The following is a 23454-nucleotide window of genomic DNA, read 5'->3' as shown; positions in this document are numbered from 1 at the left end:
CCTGGGAGAGACTGATGCAGTATAACTACCTTGTGTCTTGTTGCTGGGCTCAGTCTTGACATGTCTGCCTGGGAGAGACTGATGCAGTGTAACTACCTTGTGTCTTGTTGCTGGGCTCAGTCTTGACATGTCTGCCTGGGAGAGACTGATGCAGTATAACTACCTTGTGTCTTGTTGCTGGGCTCAGTCTTGACATGTCTGCCTGGGAGAGACTGATGCAGTATAACTACCTTGTGTCTTGACATGGTGTATGACGTTTGACAGTAAAACTGTTGTTAGCTGAGTTTGGCTGTTCCTCATCCAGTTTTATTCTTCCTACACAGCTGTTTCTGTTTCAGTTAAGGATTGCGTTTCAATCTACATATTGAATTGACCTGTTTGGTATAATTGTTTAATCATACACCTGACTATATGCCTACAAAATCCCTGACTTTGTGCAAGTGTACAAAGTGCTGTTTTGAAGCCAAGGGGTGTTCACACCAAATATGGTTATGAAGCCAAGGGGTGTTCACACCAAATATGGTTATGTAGCCAAGGTGTGTTCACACCAAATATGGTTATGTAGCCAAGGGGTGTTCACACCAAATATGGTTATGAAGCCAAGGGGTGGTCACACCAAATATGGTTATGAAGCCAAGGGGTGTTCACACCAAATATGATTATGTAGCCAAGGGGTGTTCACACCAAATATGGTTATGAAGCCAAGGGGTGTTCACACCAAATATGGTTATGAAGCCAAGGGGTGTTCACACCAAATATGGTTATGTAGCCAAGGGGTGGTCACACCAAATATGGTTATGTAGCCAAGGGGTGGTCACACCAAATATGGTTATGAAGCCAAGGGGTGTTCACACCAAATATGGTTATGAAGCCAAGGGGTGTTCACACCAAATATGGTTATGTAGCCAAAGGGTGGTCATACCAAATATGGTTATGTAGCCACGGGGTGGTCACACCAAATATGTTTATGAAGCCAAAGGGTGGTCATACCAAATATGGTTATGTAGCCAAGGGGTGTTCACACCAAATATGGTTATGAAGCCAAGGGGTGTTCACACCAAATATGGTTATGAAGCCAAGGGGTGTTCACACCAAATATGGTTATGAAGCCAAGGGGTGTTCATACCAAATATGGTTATGAAGCCACGGGGTGTTCACACCATATATGGTTATGAAGCAAGGGGTGTTCATACCAAATATGGTTATGAAGCCAAGGGGTGTTCACACCAAATATGGTTATGAAGCCAAGGGGTGTTCATACCAAATATGGTTATGAAGCCAAAGGGTGGTCATACCAAATATGGTTATGAAGCCAAGGGGTGTTCATACCAAATATGGTTATGAAGCCAAGGGGTGTTCACACCAAATATGGTTATGAAGCCAAGGGGTGTTCACACCAAATATGGTTATGAAGCCAAGGGGTGTTCACACCAAATATGGTTATGAAGCCAAGGGGTGTTCACACCAAATATGGTTATGAAGCCAAGGGGTGTTCACACCAAATATGGTTATGAAGCCAAGGGGTGTTCATACCAAATATGGTTATGAAGCCACGGGGTGTTCACACCATATATGGTTATGAAGCAAGGGGTGTTCATACCAAATATGGTTATGAAGCCAAGGGGTGTTCACACCAAATATGGTTATGAAGCCAAGGGGTGTTCACACCAAATATGGTTATGAAGCCAAGGGGTGTTCACACCAAATATGGTTATGAAGCCAAGGGGTGTTCACACCAAATATGGTTATGAAGCCAAGGGGTGTTCATACCAAATATGGTTATGAAGCCACGGGGTGTTCACACCAAATATGGTTATGAAGCCAAGGGGTGTTCACACCAAATATGGTTATGAAGCCAAGGGGTGTTCACACCAAATATGGTTATGAAGCCAAGGGGTGTTCACACCAAATATGGTTATGAAGCCAAGGGGTGTTCACACCAAATATGGTTATGAAGCCAAGTGGTGTTCATACCAAATATGGTTATGAAGCCACGGGGTGTTCACACCATATATGGTTATGAAGCAAGGGGTGTTCATACCAAATATGGTTATGAAGCCAAGGGGTGTTCACACCAAATATGGTTATGAAGCCAAGGGGTGTTCATACCAAATATGGTTATGAAGCCAAAGGGTGGTCATACCAAATATGGTTATGAAGCCAAGGGGTGTTCATACCAAATATGGTTATGAAGCCAAGGGGTGTTCACACCAAATATGGTTATGAAGCCAAGGGGTGTTCACACCAAATATGGTTATGAAGCCAAGGGGTGTTCACACCAAATATGGTTATGAAGCCAAGGGGTGTTCACACCAAATATGGTTATGAAGCCAAGGGGTGTTCATACCAAACATGGTTATGAAGCCAAGGGGTGGTCACACCAAATATGGTTATGAAGCCAAGGGGTGTTCACACCAAATATGATTATGTAGCCAAGGGGTGGTCACACCAAATATGGTTATGAAGCCAAAGGGTGGTCATACCAAATATGGTTATGTAGCCAAGGGGTGGTCATACCAAATATGGTTATGTAGCCACGGGGTGGTCACACCAAATATGTTTATGAAGCCAAAGGGTGGTCATACCAAATATGGTTATGAAGCCAAGGGGTGTTCACACCAAATATGGTTATGAAGCCAAGGGGTGTTCACACCAAATATGGTTATGAAGCCAAGGGGTGTTCATACCAAATATGGTTATGAAGCCAAAGGGTGGTCATACCAAATATGGTTATGAAGCCAAAGGGTGGTCATACCAAATATGGTTATGAAGCCAAGGGGTGTTCATACCAAATATGGTTATGAAGCCAAAGGGTGGTCATACCAAATATGGTTATGAAGCCAAGGGGTGTTCACACCAAATATGGTTATGAAGCCAAGGGGTGTTCACACCAAATATGGTTATGAAGCCAAGGGGTGTTCATACCAAATATGGTTATGTAGCCAAGGGGTGTTCACACCAAATATGGTTATGAAGCCAAGGGGTGTTCACACCAAATATGGTTATGAAGCCAAGGGGTGTTCACACCAAATATGGTTATGAAGCCAAGGGGTGTTCATACCAAATATGGTTATGAAGCCAAAGGGTGGTCATACCAAATATGGTTATGAAGCCAAGGGGTGTTCACACCAAATATGGTTATGAAGCCAAGGGGTGTTCACACCAAATATGGTTATGAAGCCAAGGGGTGTTCATACCAAATATGGTTATGTAGCCAAGGGGTGTTCACACCAAATATGGTTATGAAGCCAAGGGGTGTTCACACCAAATATGGTTATGAAGCCAAGGGGTGTTCACACCAAATATGGTTATGTAGCCAAGGGGTGTTCATACCAAATATGGTTATGTAGCCAAGGGGTGTTCACACCAAATATGGTTATGAAGCCAAGGGGTGTTCATACCAAACATGGTTATGAAGCCACGGGGTGTTCACACCAAATATGGTTATGAAGCCAAGGGGTGTTCACACCAAATATGGTTATGTAGCCAAGGTGTGGTCACACCAAATATGGTTATGAAGCCAAGGGGTGTTCACACCAAATATGGTTATGAAGCCAAGGGGTGTTCACACCAAATATGGTTATGTAGCCAAGGGGTGTTCATACCAAATATGGTTATGTAGCCAAGGGGTGTTCACACCAAATATGGTTATGAAGCCAAGGGGTGTTCATACCAAACATGGTTATGAAGCCAAGGGGTGTTCACACCAAATATGGTTATGAAGCCAAGGGGTGTTCACACCAAATATGGTTATGTAGCCAAGGGGTGTTCACACCAAATATGGTTATGTAGCCAAGGGGTGTTCATACCAAATATGGTTATGAAGCCAAGGGGTGTTCACACCAAATATGGTTATGAAGCCAAGGGGTGTTCACACCAAATATGGTTATGTAGCCAAGGGGTGTTCATACCAAATATGGTTATGTAGCCAAGGGGTGTTCACACCAAATATGGTTATGAAGCCAAGGGGTGTTCATACCAAACATGGTTATGAAGCCAAGGGGTGTTCACACCAAATATGGTTATGAAGCCAAGGGGTGTTCACACCAAATATGGTTATGTAGCCAAGGGGTGGTCACACCAAATATGGTTATGTAGCCAAGGTGTGGTCACACCAAATATGGTTATGAAGCCAAGGGGTGTTCACACCAAATATGGTTATGAAGCCAAGGGGTGTTCACACCAAATATGATTATGAAGCCAAGGGGTGTTCACACCAAATATGGTTATGTAGCCAAGGTGTGGTCACACCAAATATGGTTATGAAGCCAAGGGGTGGTCATACCAAATATGGTTATGAAGCCAAGTAGTGGTCACACCAAATATGGTTATGTAGCCAAGGGGTGTTCACACCAAATATGGTTATGAAGCCAAGGGGTGGTCACACCAAATATGGTTATGAAGCCAAGGGGTGGTCACACCAAATATGGTTATGAAGCCAAGGGGTGGTCACACCAAATATGGTTATGAAGCCAAGGGGTGGTCACACCAAATATGGTTATGAAGCCAAGGGGTGGTCACACCAAATATGGTTATGAAGCCAAGGGGTGGTCACACCAAATATGGTTATGAAGCCAAGGTGTGGTCACACCAAATATGGATTTGATCTAGATTTTTCTTCTGTTCACTCACTTTGTATGTTGTTAACTGATAAATATAATCTATTAACATGTCTATTTTTGAAAGCATTCTTACTTTACATCATTTTTTCACACCTGGCTAAAACTTTTGCACAGTACTGAATATATATTTGTTGTGTGTCTATATCTCTTCATCTCTGTTGATGTATGTTGCTGTCTCTGTGTCTCTGTCTCTGTGCCTCTCTCTCTGTCTCTGTGCCTCTGTCTCTGTGCCTCTCTCTCTGTCTCTGTGCCTCTCTCTCTGTCTCTGTGCCTCTGTCTCTGTGCCTCTCTCTCTGTCTCTGTGCCTCTCTCTCTGTCTCTGTGCCTCTGTCTCTGTGCCTCTCTCTCTGTCTCTGTGCCTCTGTCTCTGTCTCTGTGCCTCTCTCTCTGTCTCTGTGCCTCTCTCTCTGTCTCTGTGCCTATCCCTCTGTCTCTGTGCCTCTCTCTCTGTCTCTGTGCCTCTCTCTGTCTCTGTGCCTCTGTCTCTGTGCCTCTCTCTCTGTCTCTGTGCCTCTCTCTCTGTCTCTGTGCCTCTCTCTGTCTCTGTGCCTCTGTCTCTGTGCCTCTCTCTCTGTCTCTGTGCCTCTCTCTCTGTCTCTGTGCCTCTCTCTCTGTCTCTGTGCCTCTGTCTCTGTGCCTCTCTCTCTGTCTCTGTGCCTCTGTCTCTGTCTCTGTGCCTCTCTCACTGTCTCTGTGCCTCTCTCTCTGTCTCTGTGCCTCTGTCTCTGTCTCTGTGCCTCTCTCTCTGTCTCTGTGCCTCTCTCTCTGTCTCTGTGCCTATCCCTCTGTCTCTGTGCCTCTCTCTCTGTCTCTGTGCCTCTCTCTCTGTCTCTGTGCCTCTGTCTCTGTGCCTCTCTCTCTGTCTCTGTGCCTCTCTCTCTGTCTCTGTGCCTCTCTCTCTGTCTCTGTGCCTCTGTCTCTGTGCCTCTCTCTCTGTCTCTGTGCCTCTGTCTCTGTGCCTCTCTCTCTGTCTCTGTGCCTATCCCTCTGTCTCTGTGCCTCTGTCTCTGTGCCTCTCTCTCTGTCTCTGTGCCTATCCCTCTGTCTCTGTGCCTCTCTCTCTGTCTCTGTGCCTCTGTCTCTGTGCCTCTCTCTCTGTCTCTGTGCCTCTCTCTCTGTGCCTCTCTCTCTGTCTCTGTGCCTATCCCTCTGTCTCTGTGCCTCTGTCTCTGTTCCTCTCTCTCTGTCTCTGTGCCTCTGTCTCTGTCTCTGTGCCTCTCTCTCTGTCTCTGTGCCTCTGTCTCTGTGCCTCTGTCTCTGTGCCTCTCTCTCTGTCTCTGTGCCTATCCCCCTGTCTCTGTGCCTCTCTCTGTCTCTATGCCTCTCTCTCTGTCTCTGTGCCTCTCTCTCTGTCTCTGTGCCTCTCTCTCTGTCTCTGTGCCTCTCACTCGGTCTGTGATCTTTCTGTGTTTCTCATATTGCAGTGTGGTCATAATGCGTCACACACCGTGTCTTGGGACTCTGTCTTGTGATTTGCAGAGCCGTGCCTGGTTCACACCGTCTACTCCATGCTAGTGTGAACTATGCTCTCTGGTGTGCCGTATTGACATCTGCCTCTACCAAGTTCACTGGTTCTGTCTCTATCACTCTGTCTCACTCTCTCTGTGTCTTTCTCTCTTTCTCTCTTCTCTTCCTGCCTCTCTATTTCTTTCCTCCTCCCGTGTGCCTCTGACAACACCAAACACCTCCCCCTTCTCCCCCTGCCTCTCTCTTCCTCTCTCTCTCTGTCTCTGTCTCTTTCTCATGTACCCCCCACCACCACCACCTTGCCCCTCCCTTCCTAAATAGCAGTGGCCCATAAGCTAGGCTCCGCCCCCTCGCAGTACTTCCAGAGAGAAGGAGCCAATCCCAGGGCTCAGAGTCACGGCCTCTCCTCCCCCTCCACAGGCTGAGTTGCCCCTCCCATTCTGGTAAATACATGCTCTCTCACACTTTCACTTCATTTTCCTCACTTTCAGTTCAGATGTCTTTCTGTATGTCCCGATGTCTATCTTCATGTCCACTGCTTATCTGTGGCTATTCTATTCTCCACTTCTAATAACTGTATGAACTGTGTTTCTGTCCATTTCAGACCTACTGCCTAATATTCCCTGTTTACTTATTCTCTGGTTCTTCTTGTTGCCTCGGTGATGTCCTCTCTTCCCCTTGTATCTTCCCCTGCACTTTACCAGTGATGCTCTTCTTCATCCTTGAATCCCTGTCTTTCTCTCTCTCTCCTTCTGTTCTTGTTGCCTCGGTGATGTCCTCTCTTCCCCTTGTATCTTCCCCTGCACTTTACCAGTGATGCTCTTCTTCATCCGTGACTCTCTGTCTTTCTCTCTCTCTCCTTCTGTTCTTGTTGCCTCGGTGATGTCCTCTCTTCCCCTTGTATCTTCCCCTGCACTTTACCAGTGATGCTCTTCTTCATCCTTGAATCCCTGTCTTTCTCTCTCTCTCCTTCTGTTCTTGTTGCCTCGGTGATGTCCTCTCTTCCCCTTGTATCTTCCCCTGCACTTTACCAGTGATGCTCTTCTTCATCCGTGACTCTCTGTCTTTCTCTCTCTCTCCTTCTGTTCTTGCTGCCCATGTTTTTCTGTTCATCATTCCACCATTTGCCTTCTTTGTACTTTTCTCTGAGAGAGAAACCTCCTAGTGTTCTATTTCAGTGAGGTTGGGGTGAAAGGTCAAACAGAAGGAATTCTGGGAAGGATGGAGCGAGAGGAGACATTTTGATTGAAACGCTTTATGTTTGCAGCTCTGTTCAGGTTCCTGCAGAGGGAGATATAGCCTTTGTGTTTTGTCTGTAAGTGTGTGTGACCTCAGGGTGCAGTGTGTGTGTGTGTGACGAAGTTCTTTAGATTACTTTGTGTTGTTGTGTTTTGTACAGTTCTGGTTTTGTGCATGTTGAGCTACTGTTAAGGAGAACTCGGATAAATCAAACTTGACATCAAATGTTTTGGATGAACTTTTATTTCAGAGATGGAAGTTTCGATCCTCTTTGTCTGCGTGGGGTGGTACCTGTCTGCGTGGGGTGGTACCTGTCTGTGTAGGGTGGTACCTGTCTGTGTGGGGTGGTACCGGCCTGTGAGGGTTGGTACCTGTCTGTGTGGGGTGGTACCTGTCTGTGTGGGGTGGTACCTGTCTGTGAGGGGTGGTACCTGTCTGTGTGGGGTGGTACCGGTCTGTGTGGGGTGGTACCTGTCTGTGTGGGGTGGTACCTGTCTGTGAGGGTTGGTACCTGTCTGTGTGGGGTGGTACCTGTCTGTGAGGGTTGGTACCTGTCTGTGTGGGGTGGTACCTGTCTGTGAGGGTTGGTACCTGTCTGTGAGGGGTGGTACCTGTCTGTGTGGGGTGGTACCTGTCTGTGAGGGGTGGTACCTGTCTGTGTGGGGTGGTACCTGTCTGTGAGGGTTGGTACATGTCTGTGAGGGTTGGTACCTGTCTGTGAGGGGTGGTACCTGTCTGTGTGGGGTGGTACCTGTCTGTGTGGGGTGGTACCTGTCTGTGAGGGTTGGTACCTGTCTGTGAGGGTTGGTACCTGTCTGTGTGGGGTGGTACCTGTCTGTGAGGGGTGGTACCTGTCTGTGAGGGGTGGTACCTGTCTGTGAGGGTTGGTACCTGTCTGTGAGGGTTGGTACCTGTCTGTAAGGGGTGGTACCTGTCTGTGTGGGGTGGTACCTGTCTGTGTGGGGTGGTACCTGTCTGTGAGGGTTGGTACCTGTCTGTGAGGGTTGGTACCTGTCTGTGTGGGGTGGTACCGGTCTGTGTGGGGTGGTACCTGTCTGTGAGGGGTGGTACCGGTCTGTTTAACACAGTGCTAATATATTCTGTTTCTTTCTTTTGTTCTTCCCCTTTCTAACCCCTTTTCCCCTCCTCCCTCTCTGTCTGTCTCTGTCTCTCAGCCCAGGGGAAGAGTAGGAGGCAAAGTGTGTTGTTTTAGTGTCGGTGGGGTTGGGGGGGGGTTGTGAGGAGGACAGTGACGTACGGAACTGTCACACACACACACCAACCCCGCCACACACACCGAAGGAGTCCAACACACACCCTGCCACACACACTCACTCACCCCGAAGAATCCAACACACACCCTGCCACACACACTCACAGAAGGAAAGAAAACACACAGTACTACCCAGAACAAAAACAACAAGTCAACAACACAAGACTGAGGAACACTAAATGGAGAAAAACAAATGACTTAACATAATGAAGCCAGAGGATGAGAAGACTTGAGGATTTGAACATGAAGGTGAATATGTAAGAAGAGGAAGATGAGAGGAGCGATCCTCCGTGCTGCTTCTTCTACTGCTCAGAGTAAAGCAGTGATTAGGGCCGCTTTGGACTAAGCTGAGTGGATATGGTTTGAACAGGATTTGCTGTATCAGTGAGCTCTAACGGGAGGGGGGCTATGAGGGGTTGGGGAATGTGAGCCTCTGCACCCCCAGGCTAGAGGACGGGCATGTTTAAAGTGAGGGAGGGAAGGGGGGATGAGGGGGTTGGGGAATGTGAGCCTCTGCACCCCCAGGCTAGAGGACAGGCATGTTTAAAGTGAGGGAGGGAAGGGGGGATGAGGGGGTTGGGGAATGTGAGCCTCTGCACCCCCAGGCTAGAGGACAGGCATGTTTAAAGTGAGGGAGGGAACCTCTCTCCCTCTTTCTGTCTATAGTCTAGACTGAGCTGTAGAACTCTGCTTTTTCATATCACACCCTAACCATAAGCCCTAACCTCAACCCCTAACCCGAAACCAACACCTCAAGCCCTAACCTTAACCAACACCTCAAGCCCTAACCTTAACCAACACCTCAACCCCTAACCTTAACCAACACCTCAACCCCTAACCTTAACCAACACCTCAACCCCTAACCTTAACCAACACCTCAACCCCTATTCTTAACCAACACCTCAACACCTAACCTTAACCAACACCTCAACCCCTAACCCCAACCAACACCTCAACCCCTATTCTTAACCAACACCTCAACCCCTAACCTTAACCAACACCTCAAGCCCTAACCTTAACCAACACCTCAACCCCTAACCTTAACCATAACCAACACCTCAACCCCTATTCTTAACCAACACCTCAACCCCTAACCCCAACCAACACCTCAACCCCTAACCTTAACCAACACCTCAAACCCCTAACCTTAACCAACACCCCAAGCCCTAACCTTAACCTTAACCAACACCTCAACCCCTATTCTTAACCAACACCTCAACCCCTAACCTTAACCAACACCTCAACCCCTAACCCCAACCAACACCTCAACCCCTAACCAACACCTCAACCTCTATTCTTAACCAACACCTCAACCCCTAACCTTAACCAACACCTCAACCCCTACCATTAACCAATACCTCAAGCCCTAACCCCAACCAACACCTCAACCCCTAACCTTAACCAACACCTCAAGCCCCTAACCTTAACCAACACCTCAAGCCCTAACCCCAGCCAATAGCTGAAACATCGACACCTAGCTAACTACCATACCGCCGGTCGTGTCCATTTCTCTACCCCACACACACACATGTATGCACGTGCACACACACACACGAGGCATAGAATTGTGTCTATAGGATGCTAATCCTTTGTTTCCAAATCATATTTGGAATGGAATGGATTACATACTGAGCCTGGAGAATCTCACTATTTAATCCATTTCATGCTTCCCACCCCCCCCCCCGCACACACATTTGTACATTACAGTGCCCAGACCTGGCATCCCGAAGGTCGACTCTAGCACCTGATCCCTCATTCTATTACCTCATCAATCAGTCACTCAGGCAGAATACGGTACCAATACAGTACCAATACTTTTCCAATACGGTACCAAGCATACACTAACAACACTAAAGTTGTCTTTTTCAAAGTGTACAGTATCTACAGAAGTCAACAGGAATGGGCACTTCACTAGGCCACTATGCTGAAGTGCACACTAGGAAACACTAAGTTACACAACACACAACAATAGGACAATCCATTATGAAGAGATTATTATCTGTATGATGTGATGGGATACTTTTATGACACGCTACAGTGATACACAACAGAGCAATATATAGGAGGGTTGTTGATGCCCAGGTACACTTCACGCCAGAAGTTTACCTCACAGGACAAAGGGGGTTTAAACAGTGTAACGAAACCCCTGAACCCCTGTCAACCTTGATTCTCAACTACCCTGGTTCTTATGCTCCATTTATAGCTAATTAACATTGAGCTGTTTTTGTTGCACCTGATCTGACCTGAGATACTAAATCTAAAGTACACCAACGCTCCCCCCACTCAAACACCCTTATACACACACACACACGCACACACACACACACACACACACACACACACACTCTCTCTTATGCACACGCACACAATATAGTTTTGTTCTGTTTCTAATCTGTACATATGACCATACGTTTCACTCTTTAGTAATAAGGTACAAGCAATGATTTCCCAGAATGCAATTCTCTGTGTCACTGGGTCGTTCCCGTGGGAAACGCTGGTGACTGACTGAGAACGTGTTGCACATTCCTTAAGCTCAGGATTTATGGGTATTGTAGTTTTGTGGATTTGGTGTCAGGTAGTCTTGTTCCCTAGAAGCCAGGAACATGAGGTTAGCTAGGTTATAAGGGAAAGGAAGTGCAGCCTAAATGTTCCCCTTGTAGAGTTTAACATAGGACAAGCCTGTCTAGGAGGGCCTCTTGGAAAATGGCCCACTATGCTCTGTGCTCAGACAAGATGTATGGATGACTTTATCATCTACACGATCAATCAGTCAACAGATCAATCATGGATGTGTCTCCCTCCTCTAGTTAGTCTGGGGGGTGGGTTAAAGTGCTGTTTAAAGAGTAACCTCAGAATAATAATACCTAACCATTCCCTTTACTTCACTCCTCCCTTTAGAAGCTAAAGCATGTTTGTATGGATATATCATGAGATATGTCTCATGTCTGTATGGGTATATCATGGGATATGTCTCATGTCTGTATGGATATATCATGGGATATGTCTCATGTCTGTATGGATATATCATGGGATATGTCTCATGTCTGTATGGATATATCATGGGATATGTCTCATGTCTGTATGGATATATCATGGGATATGTCTCATGTCTGTATGGGTATATCATGGGATATGTCTCATGTCTGTATGGATATATCATGGGATATGTCTCATGTCTGTATGGATATATCATGGGATATGTCTCATGTCTGTATGGATATATCATGGGATATGTCTCATGTCTGTATGGATATATCATGGGATATGTCTCATGTCTGTATGGATATATCATGGGATATGTCTCATGTCTGTATGGGTATATCATGGGATATGTCTCATGTCTGTATGGATATATCATGGGATATGTCTCATGTCTGTATGGATATATCATGGGATATGTCTCATGTCTGTATGGATATATCATGGGATATGTCTCATGTCTGTATGGATATATCATGGGATATGTCTCATGTCTGTATGGATATATCATGGGATATGTCTCATGTCTGTATGGGTATATCATGGGATATGTCTCATGTCTGTATGGGTATATCATGGGATATGTCTCATGTCTGTATGGATATATCATGGGATATGTCTCATGTCTGTATGGATATATCATGGGATATGTCTCATGTCTGTATGGATATATCATGGGATATGTCTCATGTCTGTATGGATATATCATGGGATATGTCTCATGTCTGTATGGATATATCATGGGATATTTCGATGTCTCATGTTTGTGAAATGGCTGCAGTTTGAGCAGACAGGAAAGGGCAGAGTCACATAGTATTTACTGATCAGTGATTGGGAGAACATAGGAAGTGACCTCATTGACTACCTTCTTGCAACCTATCAGCTACTTTTATCAGTTAGTTTTAACCCCAGTTTTAGAGCATTTACTCTCTGTTGTCTGCTTTGTTGTGAAGGCACCAGATGAACTAAGACCACTGGACCAAAACACACTGAGGCTGGAATTGAACTTAGATTGAATTCCCCCCCGAGGGTGCAAACACGACTGTTTCGTATGCAAGTGGTCAGGTTGTGTACCGGTCAGTGAGTTTGTGAGTGGGAGAGTGTGAGCAGGATGAAGTTGTTCCTATACTCTGATCTAGGATCAGTACTATGTTATGCCTTCCCCCCTAATGATTAAAGTCTGGATTTGGAGCTGATAAGCTGATCCTAGATCTGTACCTTAGTGGCAACTTCTACTCAGAGTGTGAGAGTATGTAGCATGTACATAGATGATCCGTCAGTCTGTATATAGGCAGTGTACAGGTTTGATACGGCAGCAGACTCAGTCAGGTAACCTTATTTTGAAAACCAGAGCAATATTTCTGTATTGATAATCGGGCCAATGCTGTATGATAATATAGTACATGTATCTATCAGGAGGGAATTAGAGGTCTGCTAAAAAAAAACACAGATCAATGAGTTCCGGAGAGATTCATCCCTTTTTCAGTGATATAAATAAAGTTAGGAGAGTAAATGTTTTCTGTTTCGATTTGAGAGGTTTGATGGAGTATAACGCCATAGCCTCCCTATCACTGTCTTACTGTGCTTTGGTGACACCTAGTGGTCACACAACATCGTCACAGTTTCCCCACACAGTTTAACGGGAGTGGAGTGCGTGTGATGTGACGGGAGTGTGTGAGCTTACGAAGAGGTTCGGTGTGTGTGCATCACAGAGCTCGTGCAATGATGGGTGAAATAATTGTGAACACTAAATAAAAATCCTTAGTTTGATGGAGTGTTTTTCTCATGAAATACTTTAAATATTTTGTCTTCCTTTGAAGCCTTCATGCAGTAAGTGTGTGTGGTTTATTACAACCTCCCAGCCTGTCTTTGTGGAGGAGTACAGGACAGGATCACACTCCTGTACCAATACTACTGACAGCATCACCGTGAAACACAAGGATTTCCAACATCACCCATGGAGTCCAGTGGAGGCTAATGAGGGGAGGACGGCTCATAGTAATGTCTGGAATGGAATCAATGGAATGACACCAAACACATCAAAGACATGGTTTCTATGTGTTTGTTACCATTCCATTGACTCCATTCCAGCCATATTTATGAGCTGTCCTCCCCTCAGCAGCCTCCACTGATGGAGTCCTTGTTTGATGTAATTCTGCCTGCCAATGTCGCTGAACAGAAGGACATGGGGAGGTCACCAAGCGCCTGCTTCAGACTTGAGGTAAAAAAAGACTTAACATGGACTTAAGTCAATATATTGTTTTACTTAAGTGCATGTTCATTTAACTTACATTATCTTATAGGGCATTGTAAATGAGCCAGGGATACTTTTTTCAAATACTATTTTCAAATACCCGGCTTAAATGCATGGGAGTATATTTGACTATTGTCAACTACTTTCCAAATGTATTTCCAAATACATTAAAATATTCAACTACATGTCAAATAAACAATATCTTAATACTTACTTCAAATGTATGTGAGAGTAACTGAGATATTTGAACTGGTATTTGTACCCAGGTCTGCAGGTATCCATAGTGATGCTGAACTGTACTATGTAATGCCTGTTGGACCAGTTACCCATTCGTGTTTGTTACCCCTTGACACTGATCTAAGGTCAGTTTTCCAGTTTCCCCCGATGGTTAACGTTTTGGGGCTCAGGAAGCTACGCTTGCTGATCCTAGATCTGTGCATAAGGGGATCTGCTAGTCAACGCAATGTGTTACTCTTGACCTTACAGTGAAAAATAAAACCTGTTCTCTGAAGGAGTCTGAGTATTGGGACACTTCCCTGGTCTTTTCTTCTGAGTCTGTATATAAGGCCACAGCACTGGTCTGCCTGGACAGAATACACATCCTCATTCATATCCCATCTATTTTCCTCCATTACTTTACTCATCAACGGTGTCTGGAGCTAGTCCTCTGGACATCAACACCTGGCCACTACACCCGCCTGCACGCTTTGGTCACTGTATGATAGGACTGAATACGCAATAGTGGCTTAGATCCTAGCAACAGGCTCAATGAAATCCATTCAGGTCGTCATAGGGTCACACACAGAAGGTTGCGGAGGGGAGAACGGCTCATACTAATGTCCAGAATGGTGTGGCCCAGGGTCAGAGACAAAACATTACATGTGATCCTCTTTTCAAATCAAAGTTTATTTGTCACGTGCGCCGAAAACAACAATGAAATGCTTACTTCCAGGCTCTAACCAACAGTGCAAAAAAGGTATTAGGTGAACAATAGGTAAGTAAAGAAGAAAAAACAACAGTAAAAAGACAGTGAAAAATAACAGTAGCGTGGCTATATACAGGCTATAACAGTAGTGAGGCTATATACAGGCTAAAACAGTAGTGAGGCTATATACAGGCTATAACAGTAGTGAGGCTATATACAGGCTATAACAGTAGTGAGGCTATATACAGGCTATAACAGTAGCGTGGCTATATACAGGCTATAACAGTAGTGAGGCTATATACAGGCTAAAACAGTAGTGAGGCTATATACAGGCTATAACAGTAGTGAGGCTATATACAGGCTATAACAGTAGTGAGGCTATATACAGGCTATAACAGTAGCGTGGCTATATACAGGCTATAACAGTAGTGAGGCTATATACAGGCTAAAACAGTAGTGAGGCTATATACAGGCTAAAACAGTAGTGAGGCTATATACAGGCTATAACAGTAGCGTGGCTATATACAGGCTATAACAGTAGTGAGGCTATATACAGGCTAAAACAGTAGTGAGGCTATATACAGGCTATAACAGTAGTGAGGCTATATACAGGCTATAACAGTAGTGAGGCTATATACAGGCTATAACAGTAGTGAGGCTATATACAGGCTATAACAGTAGTGAGGCTATATACAGGCTATAACAGTAGCGAGGCTATATACAGGCTAAAACAGTAGCGAGGCTATATACAGGCTAAAACAGTAGTGAGGCTATATACAGGCTAAAACAGTAGCGAGGCTATATACAGGCTAAAACAGTAGTGAGGCTATATACAGGCTAAAACAGTAGTGAGGCTATATACAGGCTAAAACAGTAGTGAGGCTATATACAGGCTAAAACAGTAGTGAGGCTATATACAGGCTAAAACAGTAGCGAGGCTATATACAGGCTAAAACAGTAGTGAGGCTATATACAGGCTAAAACAGTAGTGAGGCTATATACAGGCTAAAACAGTAGCGAGGCTATATACAGGCTAAAACAGTAGTGAGGCTATATACAGGCTAAAACAGTAGCGAGGCTATATACAGGCTAAAACAGTAGTGAGGCTATATACAGGCTATAACAGTAGTGAGGCTATATACAGGCTAAAACAGTAGTGAGGCTATATACAGGCTAAAACAGTAGTGAAGCTATATACAGGCTATAACAGTAGCGAGGCTATATACAGGCTATAACAGTAGCGAGGCTATATACAGGCTAAAACAGTAGTGAGGCTATATACAGGCTAAAACAGTAGCGAGGCTATATACAGGCTATAACAGTAGCGAGGCTATATACAGGCTAAAACAGTAGTGAGGCTATATACAGGCTAAAACAGTAGCGAGGCTATATACAGGCTATAACAGTAGCGAGGCTATATACAGGCTAAAACAGTAGCGAGGCTATATACAGGCTATAACAGTAGCGAGGCTATATACAGGCTAAAACAGTAGTGAGGCTATATACAGGCTAAAACAGTAGTGAGGCTATATACAGGCTAAAACAGTAGTGAAGCTATATACAGGCTAAAACAGTAGTGAGGCTATATACAGGCTAAAACAGTAGTGAGGCTATATACAGGCTAAAACAGTAGTGAGGCTATATACAGGCCATAACAGTAGTGAGGCTATATACAGGCTAAAACAGTAGCGAGGCTATATGCAGGCTAAAACAGTAGTGAGGCTATATACAGGCTAAAACAGTAGTGAGGCTATATACAGGCTATAACAGTAGTGAGGCTATATACAGGCTATAACAGTAGTGAGGCTATATACAGGCTATAACAGTAGTGAGGCTATATACAGGCTAAAACAGTAGTGAGGCTATATACAGGCTATAACAGTAGTGAGGCTATATACAGGCTAAAACAGTAGTGAGGCTATATACAGGCTATAACAGTAGTGAGGCTATATACAGGCTAAAACAGTAGTGAGGCTATATACAGGCTATAACAGTAGTGAGGCTATATACAGGCTATAACAGTAGTGAAGCTATATACAGGCTATAACAGTAGTGAAGCTATATACAGGCTATAACAGTAGTGAGGCTATATACAGGCTAAAACAGTAGTGAGGCTATATACAGGCTATAACAGTAGTGAGGCTATATACAGGCTATAACAGTAGTGAAGCTATATACAGGCTATAACAGTAGTGAAGCTATATACAGGCTAAAACAGTAGTGAGGCTATATACAGGCTATAACAGTAGTGAGGCTATATACAGGCTAAAACAGTAGTGAGGCTATATACAGGCTATAACAGTAGTGAAGCTATATACAGGCTATAACAGTAGTGAGGCTATATACAGGCTAAAACAGTAGTGAGGCTATATACAGGCTATAACAGTAGTGAGGCTATATACAGGCTATAACAGTAGTGAAGCTATATACAGGCTATAACAGTAGTGAGGCTATATACAGGCTATAACAGTAGCGTGGCTATATACAGGCTAAAACAGTAGTGAGGCTATATACAGGCTATAACAGTAGCGAGGCTATATACAGGCTAAAACAGTAGCGAGGCTATATACAGGCTAAAACAGTAGCGAGGCTATATACAGGCTAAAACAGTAGCGAGGCTATATACAGGCTAAAACAGTAGCGAGGCTATATACAGGCTAAAACAGTAGCGAGGCTATATACAGGCTAAAACAGTAGCGAGGCTATATACAGGCTATAACAGTAGCGAGGCTATATACAGGCTATAGCAGTAGTGAGGCTATATACAGGCTAAAACAGTAGTGAGGCTATATACAGGCTAAAACAGTAGTGAGGCTATATACAGGCTATAACAGTAGTGAGGCTATATACAGGCTATAACAGTAGTGAGGCTATATACAGGCTATAACAGTAGTGAGGCTATATACAGGCTAAAACAGTAGCGAGGCTATATACAGGCTAAAACAGTAGTGAGGCTATATACAGGCTATAACAGTAGTGAGGCTATATACAGGCTATAACAGTAGTGAGGCTATATACAGGCTATAACAGTAGTGAGGCTATATACAGGCTAAAACAGTAGCGAGGCTATATACAGGCTAAAACAGTAGTGAGGCTATATACAGGCTATAACAGTAGTGAGGCTATATACAGGCTATAACAGTAGTGAGGCTATATACAGGCTATAACAGTAGCGTGGCTATATACAGGCTAAAACAGTAGTGAGGCTATATACAGGCTATAACAGTAGTGAGGCTATATACAGGCTATAACAGTAGTGAGGCTATATACAGGCTATAACAGTAGTGAGGCTATATACAGGCTAAAACAGTAGCGAGGCTATATACAGGCTAAAACAGTAGTGAGGCTATATACAGGCTATAACAGTAGTGAGGCTATATACATGCTATAACAGTAGTGAGGCTATATACAGGCTATAACAGTAGCGTGGCTATATACAGGCTATAACAGTAGTGAGGCTATATACAGGCTAAAACTGTAGCGAGGCTATATACAGGCTATAACAATAGCGAGGCTATATACAGGCTATAACAGTAGTGAGGCTATATACAGGCTAAAACAGTAGCGAGGCTATATACAGGCTAAAACAGTAGTGAGGCTATATACAGGCTATAACAGTAGTGAGGCTATATACAGGCTATAACAGTAGTGAGGCTATATACAGGCTATAACAGTAGCGTGGCTATATACAGGCTATAACAGTAGTGAGGCTATATACAGGCTATAACAGTAGCGAGGCTATATACAGGCTAAAACAGTAGCGAGGCTATATACAGGCTAAAACAGTAGCGAGGCTATATACAGGCTAAAACAGTAGCGAGGCTATATACAGGCTATAACAGTAGCGAGGCTATATACAGGCTATAGCAGTAGTGAGGCTATATACAAGCTAAAACAGTAGCGAGGCTATATACAGACTATAACAGTAGTGAGGCTATATACAGGCTATAACAGTAGCGAGGCTATATACAGGCTATAACAGTAGCGAGGCTATATACAGGCTATAACAGTAGCGAGGCTATATTCAGGCTATAACATAAAACAGTAGCGAGGCTATATGCAGGCTAAAACAGTAGCGAGGCTACATACAGGCTATAACAGTAGCGAGGCTATATACAGGCTAAAACAGTAGCGGGGCTACATACAGGCTATAACAGTAGTGAAGCTATATGCAGGCTAAAACAGTAGCGAGGCTATATGCAGGCTAAAACAGTAGCGAGGCTATATACAGGCTATAACAGTAGTGAGGCTCTATACAGGCTATAACAGTAGCGAGGCTATATACAGGCTAAAACAGTAGCGAGGCTATATACAGGCTAAAACAGTAGTGAGGCTATATACAGGCTATAACAGTAGTGAGGCTATATACAGGCTATAACAGTAGTGAAGCTATATACAGGCTATAACAGTAGTGAGGCTATATACAGGCTATAACAGTAGCGTGGCTATATACAGGCTAAAACAGTAGTGAGGCTATATACAGGCTATAACAGTAGCGAGGCTATATACAGGCTAAAACAGTAGCGAGGCTATATACAGGCTAAAACAGTAGCGAGGCTATATACAGGCTAAAACAGTAGCGAGGCTATATACAGGCTAAAACAGTAGCGAGGCTATATACAGGCTAAAACAGTAGCGAGGCTATATACAGGCTAAAACAGTAGCGAGGCTATATACAGGCTATAACAGTAGCGAGGCTATATACAGGCTATAGCAGTAGTGAGGCTATATACAGGCTAAAACAGTATGAGGCTATATACAGGCTAAAACAGTAGTGAGGCTATATACAGGCTATAACAGTAGTGAGGCTATATACAGGCTATAACAGTAGTGAGGCTATATACAGGCTATAACAGTAGTGAGGCTATATACAGGCTAAAACAGTAGCGAGGCTATATACAGGCTAAAACAGTAGTGAGGCTATATACAGGCTATAACAGTAGTGAGGCTATATACAGGCTATAACAGTAGTGAGGCTATATACAGGCTATAACAGTAGTGAGGCTATATACAGGCTAAAACAGTAGCGAGGCTATATACAGGCTAAAACAGTAGTGAGGCTATATACAGGCTATAACAGTAGTGAGGCTATATACAGGCTATAACAGTAGTGAGGCTATATACAGGCTATAACAGTAGCGTGGCTATATACAGGCTAAAACAGTAGTGAGGCTATATACAGGCTATAACAGTAGTGAGGCTATATACAGGCTATAACAGTAGTGAGGCTATATACAGGCTATAACAGTAGTGAGGCTATATACAGGCTAAAACAGTAGTGAGGCTATATACAGGCTAAAACAGTAGTGAGGCTATATACAGGCTATAACAGTAGTGAGGCTATATACAGGCTATAACAGTAGTGAGGCTATATACAGGCTATAACAGTAGCGTGGCTATATACAGGCTATAACAGTAGTGAGGCTATATACAGGCTAAAACAGTAGCGAGGCTATATACAGGCTATAACAATAGCGAGGCTATATACAGGCTATAACAGTAGTGAGGCTATATACAGGCTAAAACAGTAGCGAGGCTATATACAGGCTAAAACAGTAGTGAGGCTATATACATATAACAGTAGTGAGGCTATATACAGGCTATAACAGTAGTGAGGCTATATACAGGCTATAACAGTAGCGTGGCTATATACAGGCTATAACAGTAGTGAGGCTATATACAGGCTATAACAGTAGCGAGGCTATATACAGGCTAAAACAGTAGCGAGGCTATATACAGGCTATAACAGTAGCTAAAACAGTATAGGCTATACAGGCTAAAACAGTAGTGAGGCTATATACAGGCTATAACAGTAGTGAGGCTATATACAGGCTATAACAGTAGTGAGGCTATATACAGTAGCTATAACAGTAGCGAGGCTATATACAGGCTATAACAGTAGTGAGGCTATATACAGGCTATAACAGTAGCGAGGCTATATACAGGCTAAAAAACAGTAGCGAGGCTATATACAGGCTAAAACAGTAGCGAGGCTATATACAGGCTAAAACAGTAGCGAGGCTATATACAGGCTATAACAGTAGCGAGGCTATATACAGGCTATAGCAGTAGTGAGGCTATATACAGGCTAAAACAGTAGCGAGGCTATATACAGACTATAACAGTAGTGAGGCTTATATACAGGCTATAACAGTAGCGAGGCTATATACAGGCTATAACAGTAACAGCGAGGCTATATACAGGCTATAACAGTAGCGAGGCTATATTCAGGCTATAACATAAAACAGTAGCGAGGCTATATGCAGGCTAAAACAGGAGGCTATAACAGTAGCGAGGCTACATACAGGCTATAACAGTAGCGAGGCTATAACAGGCTAAAACAGTAGCGGGCTACATACAGGCTATAACAGTAGTGAAGCTATATGCAGGCTAAAACAGTAGCGAGGCTATATGCAGGCTAAAACAGTAGCGAGGCTATATACAGGCTATATACAGTAGGAGGCTCTATATATAACAGTAGCTATATACAGGCTATATGCGAGGCTAAAACAGTAGTGAAGCTATATGCTGGCTAAAACAGTAGCGATACAGGCTATATGCAGGCTAAAACAGTAGCGAGGCTATATACAGGCTATAACAGTAGTGAGGCTCTATACAGGCTATAACAGTAGCGAGGCTATATGCAGGCTCAAACAGTAGTGAGGCTATATACAGGCTATAACAGTAGCGAGGCTATATACAGGCTATAACAGTCGCGAGGCTATATACAGGCTAAAACAGTAGTGAAGCTATATGCAGGCTAAAACAGTAGCGAGGCTACATACAGACTATAACAGTAGCGATGGCTATATACAGGCTATAACAGTAGCGAGGCTATATACAGGCTATAACAGTAGCGAGGCTATATGCAGGCTAAAACAGTAGCGGGGCTATATACAGGCTATAACAGTAGTGAAGCTATATGCAGGCTAAAACAGTAGCGAGGCTATATGCAGGCTAAAACAGTAGCGAGGCTATATACAGGCTATAACAGTAGCGAGGCTATATACAGGCTATAACAGTAGCGAGGCTATATACAGGCTAAAACAGTAGCGAGGCTATATACAGGCTATAACAGTAGTGAGGCTATATACAGGCTATAACAGTAGCGAGGCTATATGCAGGCTCAAACAGTAGTGAGGCTATATACAGGCTATAACAGTAGTGAGGCTATATACAGGCTAAAACAGTAGCTATAAAACAGTAGTGAGGCTATACATACAGGCTATAACAGTAGTGAGGCTATATACAGGCTATAACAGTAGTGAGGCTATATACAGGCTATAACAGTAAAACAGTAGTGGCTATAAAACAGCTATAACAGTAGTGAGCTATATACAGGCTATAACAGTAGCGAGGCTATATACAGGCTAAAACAGTAGCGAGGCTATATACAGGCTAAAACAGTAACAGTAGGCGAGGCTATATACAGGCTAAAACAGTAGCGAGGCTATATACAGGCTATAACAGTAGCGAGGCTATATACAGGCTATAGCAGTAGTGAGGCTATATACAGGCTAAAACAGTAGCGAGGCTATATACAGACTATAACAGTAGTGAGGCTATATACAGGCTATAACAGTAGCGAGGCTATATACAGGCTATAACAGTAGCGAGGCTATATACAGGCTATAACAGTAGCGAGGCTATATTCAGGCTATAACATAAAACAGTAGCGGGGCTACATACAGGCTATAACAGTAGTGAAGCTATATGCAGGCTAAAACAGTAGCGAGGCTATATACAGGCTAAAACAGTAGCGAGGCTACATACAGGCTATAACAGTAGTGAAGCCATATGCAGGCTAAAACAGTAGCGATATATATATGCAGGCTAAAACAGTAGCTAGAGGCCACTATACACAGGCCATAACAGTAGTGAGGCCTATACAGGCTATAACAGTAGCGAGGCTATATACAGGCTAAAACAGTAGCGAGGCTGTGAGGCTGTAACATTAACAGTAGTGCTATATACAGGCTATAACAGTAGTGAGGCTATATACAGGCTATAACAGTAGTGAGGCTATATACAGGCTAAAACAGTAGCGAGGCTATATACAGGCTAAAACAGTAGTGAGGCTATATACAGGCTATAACAGTAGTGAGGCTATATACAGGCTAAAACAGTAGCGAGGCTATATACAGGCTAAAACAGTAGCGAGGCTATATACAGGCTATAACAGTAGCGGGCTATATATACAGGCTATAACAGTAGCGGGCTATATACAGGCTAAAACAGTAGCGAGGCTATATACAGGCTATAACAGTAGCGAGGCTATATACAGTAGCGAGGCTATATAGCAGTAGTGAGGCTATATACGAGGCTAAACAGTAGTGAGGCTATATACAGGCTAAAACAGTAGTGAGGCTATAAGGCTACAGTAGTGAGGCTATATACAGGCTATAACAGTAGCGAGGCTATATACAGGCTATAACAGTAGTGAGGCTATATACAGGCTATAACAGTAGTGAGGCTGTATATACAGGCTAACAGTAATACAGTAGTAGTGAGGCTATATACTATATAACAGTAGTGAGGCTATATACAGGCTATAACAGTAGTGAGGCTATATACAGGCTAATAACAGTAGTGAGGCTATATACAGGCTAAAACAGTAGCGAGGGCTAAAACAGTAGTGACATATACAGGCTATAACAGTAGTGAGGCTATATACAGTAGCAGGCTATAACAGTAG

The 23454-nt window shown here is 43.8% G+C and overlaps 1 protein-coding gene and 1 long non-coding RNA gene across 9 annotated transcripts in view; one reads left to right on the top strand and one right to left on the bottom strand.

Moving 5' to 3' along the window:
* Nucleotides 1-8827, top strand: part of LOC118382909 (cyclin-dependent kinase 17-like) — a 146510-nt gene extending 137683 nt beyond the window's left edge. For 4 of the 6 annotated variants that reach the window (XM_052481826.1, XM_052481822.1, XM_052481823.1 and 1 more), the window contains 2 exons: nucleotides 6411-6532; nucleotides 8504-8827. In XM_052481826.1, the coding sequence (XP_052337786.1) occupies nucleotides 6411-6514 (104 nt within the window). In that variant the 3' untranslated portion in view covers nucleotides 6515-6532; nucleotides 8504-8827. The remainder of the gene's footprint in view (nucleotides 1-6410; nucleotides 6533-8503) is intronic. The other 2 variants (XM_052481824.1, XM_052481825.1) reach the window with 2 other exon arrangements.
* Nucleotides 8828-9321: 494 nt separating this feature from the next.
* On the bottom strand, nucleotides 9322-10019 carry LOC127912467 (uncharacterized). 3 transcript variants are annotated; one of them, XR_008082829.1, is made up of 4 exons: nucleotides 9910-10019; nucleotides 9779-9840; nucleotides 9478-9640; nucleotides 9322-9427 (listed from the first exon to the last, which is right to left on the bottom strand). It is a non-coding gene; the product is annotated as an uncharacterized LOC127912467 (long non-coding RNA). The 3 variants fall into 3 exon arrangements; XR_008082830.1 differs by having other exon boundaries at nucleotides 9985-10017; XR_008082828.1 differs by lacking the exon at nucleotides 9910-10019 and having other exon boundaries at nucleotides 9779-9885.
* Between the last annotated feature and the right edge of the window lie 13435 nt (nucleotides 10020-23454).

This window comes from Oncorhynchus keta, chromosome 27 (genome assembly GCF_023373465.1).
Source record: "Oncorhynchus keta strain PuntledgeMale-10-30-2019 chromosome 27, Oket_V2, whole genome shotgun sequence".
Lineage (NCBI taxonomy): Eukaryota > Metazoa > Chordata > Actinopteri > Salmoniformes > Salmonidae > Oncorhynchus > Oncorhynchus keta.
This window is presented reverse-complemented; position numbering and strand designations above follow the sequence as displayed.